General features: G+C 37.1%; 2 protein-coding genes across 2 annotated transcripts; one reads left to right on the plus strand and one right to left on the minus strand.

Annotated features, from left to right (window-relative positions):
• Positions 1-930: 930 nt before the first annotated feature.
• Positions 931-5,331, minus strand: LOC104773946 (ABC transporter A family member 12-like). Its single transcript, XM_010498616.2, has 15 exons — positions 5,225-5,331; positions 4,725-5,138; positions 4,486-4,618; positions 4,289-4,408; positions 4,033-4,148; positions 3,790-3,948; positions 3,393-3,681; positions 3,213-3,296; positions 2,793-3,130; positions 2,461-2,661; positions 2,253-2,362; positions 2,088-2,172; positions 1,856-1,984; positions 1,653-1,758; positions 931-1,554 (listed from the first exon to the last, which is right to left on the minus strand). Exons 1-15 carry the CDS (start codon positions 5,294-5,296, stop codon positions 1,166-1,168), a joined length of 2,745 nt encoding a protein of 914 aa, XP_010496918.1. The 5' UTR covers positions 5,297-5,331; the 3' UTR covers positions 931-1,165.
• Positions 5,332-5,635: 304 nt separating this feature from the next.
• LOC104773947 (ABC transporter A family member 11-like) lies at positions 5,636-8,178 on the plus strand. The gene is made up of 8 exons (XM_010498617.1): positions 5,636-6,011; positions 6,109-6,340; positions 6,420-6,781; positions 6,884-6,979; positions 7,075-7,275; positions 7,371-7,530; positions 7,626-7,852; positions 8,017-8,178. The coding sequence occupies exons 1-8, from the start codon at positions 5,643-5,645 to the stop codon at positions 8,176-8,178; spliced, it is 1,809 nt and encodes a 602-aa protein (XP_010496919.1). The 5' UTR covers positions 5,636-5,642.
• Positions 8,179-8,180: the final 2 nt, after the last annotated feature.

Genomic DNA, 8,180 nt, shown 5'->3' on the forward strand with positions numbered 1-8,180 from the left:
GCAATGTTAGGATATGAGTGTTGATTTATATAGTAGAAATTTTTGGAAAGCTCAAAGACACTTTGGTTGGTAAAACACCAAACTTACCATTCATCCATCTTTAAGTGTCTCATTACTAATTACAAACATTATTACAAAGCATGCAAAAATTCATTTTCCAACCAAACTAAAGCAAGATATTATTATCATCATTATCATTTTTATTCGAGCAAGTGTTAGATAGCATATTATTTATATCCATCCAACATTTACAAGAATCTTTTTGTGAGGAAACTACAGAAACAGTATTATATATCAAGTGTTAATTGTACCAACCAAAATTCAAGTTAATTATGCATTTTGTTTTTCTTAATTTTCTAGTTCCTTGGCGTTCACATTTCGGCATGTTATTGCTTAATGAAGTTAGGCTTCTTAATCTTCATGCAATCATGCACCAATTTCGACTTAAAAAAATAACAAATTAAGATTTACNAAGTCCCAGTGATGTATATCACCAATGGCATCGCTGCATCCCTGAGTCTTCTTGATTGAGTTGAAGCAGTCTATTGGATTTATAAATAACTCTGTTTCTGCATTCAAACACGATATACTGATTAGTGTAATCCAAAACATCGTCATTACAACAGTTGTAACCTTTTTGTTCAAACCTAGCATTTTGTTTTCTTAATTATGAAAGATCAGAATAAAAAATAAAGAAAAATTTATTTATTAATAGATGTTTGTGTTTGCAATGTTAGGATATGAATGTTTGCAATGTTAGGATATGAGTGTTGATTTACATCTTCAACATTACAAACTACAAACAATATGTTTTGAAAAGGTGTTAAATAACCAAACCAATGCAAGTATTATCTCTATATTCTTTTTTACAGCCGTTGTGTATTCGTCTAACATTTACAATAATTATTCTAAAGAAAAAAATATATTAAATTTTGTGCTTCTCAAATTTTAAGTTATATACACACAGAATAAATAAATATGTCCCGTAATTTAACATGAAGTGTTGCTTTAGAGCATATGACCCAACCTTTGCAGAACTCTTTGATACCGCAACTCTACCCTCAACACTAAAGAACTATTAACAAAATGGTGATAAGTTTGCGTGTGTCTCAAGGCATAAATTTTTAATCAAAAAAAAAGAGAACCCTATAAATGAAAATAGCTTTTAAGACAAGGGAATAAAAGCTTGAGCAGTTCTAGCAACTTTGATGAAGACATCTTCGAGAGTTGTATCGGCAAGTCCCCAGGCAAAGACTGTGAAGTTGGATTTGGCCTTTTCAACAGAGCGAAACACCTCAGCAATCCGAACCTCTTGCTTTGGGAGCTCGAATTTCTGAGTACCAGCAAGGTGATATATCTTCTTTGCGTTGGGAGAGACAGATTTAACCAATCTCTCTACCTCTTCCTCATGTTCTGAAGATGTTGTCATCGTGAACACGTATGATCCACCATATCTGCTTTTCAGTTCCTTGGAGTTTCCTATGCATTGCAAGCCTCCATCTACGAAAATTCCCAATCTGTCGCATAGAAATTCGGCTTCTTCCATCGAGTGAGCTGGAAATTAATGTTGTCTTAATGTTAAAACTAAGTTTTTAGGAGGCATATATATACTCAATTAGATTCCACAAGTTAAGAAACTAATGTATGTATACTTGTGAGAATTATTGCTGTGTTTTGTTTTGCACGCTTGATCACATCCCATAAGTTCTTCCTCGAGGCTGGATCAAGTCCTGTGCTTGGCTCATCCATATAAACCACCTAGTTTAGAGAGACGACTGAGGGTTTGTAAGTATATAATAAACTTGAGCCATTGCTTGAAAAAAATCACACAACGTACTAACAAGAATTTACGTACCTTAGGGTTCCCGATAAGCGATATGGCCACGCTAAGCCTCCTTTTCATACCTCCGCTGTAATTACCAGCAGGTTTATCGCCAACTCCTCCATCGAAAAGGCTGACACTTTTGAGAGATTCATCCACAGCCTTGAAATGATCATATATATATCCATGAATTATCATTGTCTTCAAGAATAACAACACATAAGATATGATAAGACAAAATCAGCAAGGTGTTGAACATATATACGTGTGTCAGACTAGAGCCCTTTATATTTTTAAGTCGCCCGTAAAAGAGAAGATGTTCCCTTCCTGTTAGCGTCTCCCAAAGCAGGCTGAAACCAACATGAGTGCATAAAAAGCAAAGCTTGGTAATGAAAAACAAAATTCAAAATTTATCGAGAGGATGATGTACTCATGTTGTGGGCATACGCCCATGCTCGTGTAGACTTTATTCATATCTTTGCATATATCCAAACCCTGAACCAAGGCTGTTCCAGATGACGGTCTGAGGAGCCCGGTCATCTAGTGCAACAGAAGAAAATACAGTAGTAGACTACAAAACCTGTTACTCGGAAACGTTTGTTTAATTTGCAAAACTGAAAATACTGATGAAGACTAACCATACTGATGAACGAAGTTTTACCAGCGCCATTAGGTCCAAGCATGCCGAAGCATTCTCCTAAAGGCACGCTTAGATACAACCCTCTTACTGCCATTTTTGGCGGGTTACCATCTCTACCTGGATACACCTTTTTTAGGTCGTCACACAAGATCGCATGCCCTGTGCTACCTTCATTCCTTAATTTTTGGACCTTTTCCCTCTGATTATTTTTGTTTATATATTTATATATATATATATATATATATATATACAATTTTTCGTCAGAAGTGATTTGAAATCAAAGAAACATGGATAGACAAAAAAAAAAAAAAGACTTGACTTCTTCCATACCTCTTGAGTGACATCATGTTTTTCCATATCTATGAAGACTTTTTTAGAATCCAGCCTTTGCACAGTAGGCCTCCTTGGTAGGGAAGAAGGTTTCTTGAAAGGGTTCACCAAGAAAAAGAAAGGGGACTTTCCAGATGAGAAAACTTGGTCGATATAGAAGGCTACAATGAGAACAAGAAACCACTCTACTGACATGATATAGAAAATTTCACTCATTCCGCTATCGCTGATATCTTGCCACTTCATCCCAGTTCCACGGGAGGCAAATTGCGAGAACTCATACAACCCGCGGTATAGAGAAAATCCGGGATACAACTCCAAGCCAACAATATATTCCTCTGCAAATACATTGTAAGTAATAATAACCATGAGCATTTTTTTATTTTTTTTCTTAAAGCTAAGGTTACGTTGTTGACTTACCGGGGAATGATTCACTTTCAATCAGCTTTTGGAAAAGAAAGCTGCCTAAGAGCCCAGTTCCGTAGACCAGTATGTAAGCAACGACTACAATTAAGCCATACAAGAGAGAGAATCCATTCAAATTTCAACAATGGCATGTCTTAAGAGGAGATATTCATAAAAAAATGTGATGTTGAGTACCTGTTACAGTCTTAACCTTTTCGAATATCGAAGAAAATAGAAAGGCAATGGAGATTTGCAGATTTAAGTATATAAAATAGAAAACGAACTGAATGCTATAGCCATTGAGGCGGAAGAACCTGAGTCCTATAGCAGACCCGAAGCTCACCAAAGTAATAAGATACAACATAGATATGGTGAGAAAATAGGCATATGAAATCATCCAATATGGACCATCGCCTAGCCCGTGCATTTTCATTATAATTCTTAGACGCTCTTGTTTCTCATACACCAATGATGTCAAGATCACCTGCAAGATTTATTTGCATCTTGCTATTACATTCTATGGGATGATTTAATGTCACACACACACACACATATATATATATATATATATATATACTGTAAGAAAACTTACGGGAAACAAAAGAAGAACAACCCAAGTGAAGAAAAGTGGGCCAAGCATGGAGGCAATGTCTTGATTGTTTTTAGTTTCTTGTTTTGGAACTTCTTTGACAAACTCAAATAATATATTTGTCCCTAATCCTTTTAGAAATTTAAGATAAGCATTTGAAATCTGCAAGGAGAGAAATACGTAGTAGCACGAGATGAGAGAATATTTCTTGAGGGTACATGATCACCATATGGTGTTATTTTTTACCAGATTGATAGAGCGGGGAACTCGGAGCAGCTTTACTCTCAGATCATCAGTGTAGGTTGAGTTATACCATATGGTCACATTGAAGTTTTTCCTATCCGTGCTCATGAGATCGTATGCTAAGGCAACGAAAAAGGCACAGTCACACTCGGATGTTTAACATGGTAGGTATGTTTGTGTGTGCCTCATAAAATTAATTTCAAACCCCCATCCATATATAAGATAAAGTCATGAAATTAAAAGACATAATTTAACAAACCTGCAGCGACCTCATTTGTCATCCCCGCAGGGTTTCCCCTCCAGCTACCCTTGTAAATTTCATCATTGACCTCTATAGAGTTATTTCTCCAGAGACATAACCCTTGAACACACTTCACATCTGTGATAATATATAATCTATCAAAGTGAAGAAAAATGCATTTCTTACGTCAAGAGCCTTAGCCAAAATTATAGTACCTGCATGAAATTGTCCGATCGAGAGTGGCCATGTGGAGTTTGCACTGCACGAAGATTGGATACTGTAAATAGGGATATCATAACCAAACCCTGGGTCTTCATAATTGTCTTTGCCTGCTGAAACTGTTGAACCCTGAAAGCCATGGTGATCTCTCGAGTAAAAGAAGTGGTTACGTACGTTGAGAGATAATGAGAATCATGCAATTAATGCACTCAGAGATAGCGAGAGACATATATACCAAAACGTTATTGGCTAAAGTAGGCAAGAGGTTGGAGGAATTAACCACAAAAGAAGTGGCCGTGAAGATATTCGCGGATAAAGCTTTTCCAAGGGACAATTTATCACCAGTGACAAGTATCGTTACAGGACAAGATCCTGTTACTCTGCATGACTTGTCAGGGAGGTCTCTGTAGGAAAAGAAATCGGCCTTAACAGAACGGAGTTCATCTTGTGGAATCTGCAACATCGGAGGCAACAATGGAGGGTTCGGGATGGCACAATTGACACCAAGTAAACCAGCGTTGCTTCCACAATCAGACATATCAGAGATACTCTTCAATAAAGAATCAAGAACCTTTTGAATTGCCAGCAGAAGTAAGCAGAGGAAAAGTGGAACCAGGATGAGCCGAACATTCGTCCATATGTGTTTCCTCTGCCATTTCAGGGTTAGATCGCTCCTTGTTCAACACAAAACACTTTTATATCTAAGAAACTTGGGCAATATAAAAAAATACATACCTGGTAGGTTAAGTTCTTCCTAAGTAACGCATTGGCTTGCGTCCAAAAACTTGCCGGACTAGGATTCACCATTGATGAAGAAATTAACAAAATAATCTCACTTCGTGTTTTTTTTTTTTTTCTTGCCAATTGAATAATAGTTTCTTCTTTAAACTTTGATAAGGTTATTTTTAGTGTGAAAGAAATGTGGTCCCAAGAAGAAAAAAAATGTGGTCTCAGTTTTACACAATTTTCAAGCTACGGATGAAATTTAGTCAACCTAAAAAAAAAGTGGAAACAAAAGATGGATTGCTTTTTTTTTTCTTTCTTTTTTTTTTTTCTAATATTAGTATGTGCGATGTGGGAGGGGCACCTATTAGAAAATAAATTTGGTATTCCTAAGACAAAATTATTTCAAAAAGAAAGAAAGACATTGATAATGATTTTGCAAGAAGGCTTGCCGCTTCTCTACCAGCAGTTCACGGCGTTGTTTAGGAAGAATCTATTGCTTTCATGGCGAAACAAGAGAGCCATGTTTCTTCAAATATTCTCTTCCTTCTTCTTCATCCTTCTCATATTTGGTATAGAGGAAGCCATGAAGGCAAGCGAAGCATCCTCATCAGCGTACAAGAATGTCACTGATCCTACACTAATGGTTTTCCCGCCGATTCTTCCTTGTGAGGACAAGTTCTTTGTGGAGCTCCCTTGTTATGACTTCGTGTGGAGTGGGAACCAAAGTCGTCGCGTGAATGATATAGTCTCTGCAATTATGGCTAACAATCCAGGGAGACCAATTCCAACCAACAAGGTAACACGCATATTACGGTGCCTACTTTTTTTTTTTTTTAAGAGTATGCATGTGACTATTATACAAGTAAATAATGTGTTGGATTTGATATGTTCAGGTTCAATCGTTCAAGGAGCCAAACGAGGTAGATGCATGGCTTCTTTCACATCCGTTGCAAGTTCCAGGAGCTTTACATTTTGTGGAAAGGAATGCTACAGTAATCAGCTATGGTATTCAAACAAATTCGTCGGCGGAGAGAAAACGTGGTCAGACTGAAGATCCAACGTTTAAGTTCCTTGTTCCTCTTCAAGTCGCTGCAGAGCGTGAAATCGCAAGGTCCTTGATTGGAGGTATACCATTCTTGAATCTCTGAGTACTACCGATTAATTCTTTACCGGCCAACACTAGTTTTTTTTTTTTTCTTTTCAGATCCAAAGTTTAGTTGGGGTTTTGGATTTAAGGAATTTGCGCGTCCAGCTATCATAGGTGAAAGTGTCTCTACAATCTCAGTCATGGGACCAGTGTTCTTTCTTGCTTTCTCCATGTTTGGTTTTGTTCTCCAACTCGGTTCCCTTGTTACCGAGAAAGAGCTAAAACTTCGGCAGGCAATGACAATGATGGGTGTTTATGATTCTGCATACTGGTTGTCATGGCTCTTATGGGAAGGAATCCTTACCTTTGTCTCCTCACTTTTCTTGGTCCTCTTCGGAATGATGTTTCGTTTTGATTTTTTCTTGAACAACAGTTTTCTTGTTGTCTTCCTACTTTTTTTGCTTTTTCAGTTTAATATGGTACGTAAGAATTAACCTTCATGACATTCTAATAATTATCTTTCTAAGATGTTCCTGCATAGATCATGCATTTTTATGTTATCTTATTTATCATGTTGCTAGATTGGCCTTGCATTCGCGATATCATCTTTCATTAGGAAATCATCTTCAGCAACAACTGTCGGTTTCCTTGTGTTTCTGATTGGTTTTATAACACAGGTTTGCATGGTTTCTCTAGCTAAAATATATAGTTAAATTGGTTTGTCAAATTAAAATCTTAAAATTCTTTTACTTAGTTGCAATTCTGACTACAGATTGTATCAGCTACTGGATTCCCTTATTCCAGCGCATATGCAGTTTCTCGCCGGGTGATGTGGTCTCTTTTTCCACCCAACACCTTTTCTGCGGGCCTTAAGATTCTTCTTGATGCAACCTCAACTCCCACAACCCCTGGAATTAGTTGGAGTAAAAGAGCCGTATGTGAAGGGAACCAACCAACTTGTGTAATTTCTATTGTATGTGGTCACTCAAAATAATTTTTCACTATACTAGTATTTACGTTGTCTATTAACATTCTCAAACATCTTCTTTTTTTCTTTTTCTTTGGTAGAACATTGTATACCAGTGGCTTCTTGGGACATTCCTGTTCTGGTTCGGTCTGGCTATCTATTTTGACAATATAATTCCCAACGCGTCCGGTGTAAGAAAACCAATCTTCTACTTTTTCGCACCTGGTTATTGGACTGGCAAAGGAGGCAACAAAGTGGAAGGTAATTTCTCCTCCCTCCCCCGGGCACTTAAGAAAAATATATTATATTCTTTGTGTTGGGAAACATAAGTATAACAATGTTTCTACACTTTACAGAAGGTAGCATTTTTAGCTGTATTGGTTCAGTTCCACCTGCGGAGCATCATACGCCAGAGGACAAAGATGTGCTTGAAGAAGAGACAGAAGTTAAACAACAAGCAATGGATGGAATAGTTGATCCTAACATTGCAGTCCAGATACATGGTCTTGTGAAAACATATCCTGGAACAACAAAGCTTGGATGCTGCAAATGCACGAAAACTTCGCCTTTTCATGCTGTAAAGGTATTTCCTATAAAAAAAAAAATTGTTTCAGTCCATTGCAAAATTTAACATGGTAGTGCGTGTGTGTTCTATGCCAAGTTTATTGAACAAGTTCTAGTGTTCATTGTCCCTCGTTATATCCAACATGCAACAATGGGTAATTAATTCATTGAAATATGTTTTAGGGTTTGTGGTTGAATATTGCCAAAGATCAGTTGTTTTGTCTTCTTGGACCCAATGGCGCAGGGAAAACAACTTCTATTAGTTGTTTGACTGGCATTAACCCAGTTACTGGTGGTGATGGTAAGTATCTGTTAGACTTAAGCAAATTCTCGAAGCATTTTTAACC

This window comes from Camelina sativa, unplaced genomic scaffold (genome assembly GCF_000633955.1).
Source record: "Camelina sativa cultivar DH55 unplaced genomic scaffold, Cs unpScaffold00801, whole genome shotgun sequence".
In the NCBI taxonomy this organism is placed as follows: Eukaryota; Viridiplantae; Streptophyta; class Magnoliopsida; order Brassicales; family Brassicaceae; genus Camelina; species Camelina sativa.

Bases quoted from the DNA above. Each gene is read 5' to 3' on its own strand.
- LOC104773947 (XM_010498617.1), top strand. From the start codon at position 5,643: ATGATTTTGCAAGAAGGCTTGCCGCTTCTCTACCAGCAGTTCACGGCG. The intron at 7,531-7,625 runs GTAATTTCTCCT...TACACTTTACAG, and splicing joins AGGAGGCAACAAAGTGGAAG to AAGGTAGCATTTTTAGCTGT. The intron at 7,853-8,016 runs GTATTTCCTATA...AATATGTTTTAG, and splicing joins CGCCTTTTCATGCTGTAAAG to GGTTTGTGGTTGAATATTGC.
- LOC104773946 (XM_010498616.2), bottom strand. From the start codon at position 5,296: ATGGTGAATCCTAGTCCGGCAAGTTTTTGGACGCAAGCCAATGCGTTA. The intron at 2,173-2,252 runs GTACATCATCCT...TGTTGGTTTCAG, and splicing joins GGCGTATGCCCACAACATGA to CCTGCTTTGGGAGACGCTAA. The intron at 1,555-1,652 runs GTATACATACAT...ATTAATTTCCAG, and splicing joins CACAGCAATAATTCTCACAA to CTCACTCGATGGAAGAAGCC.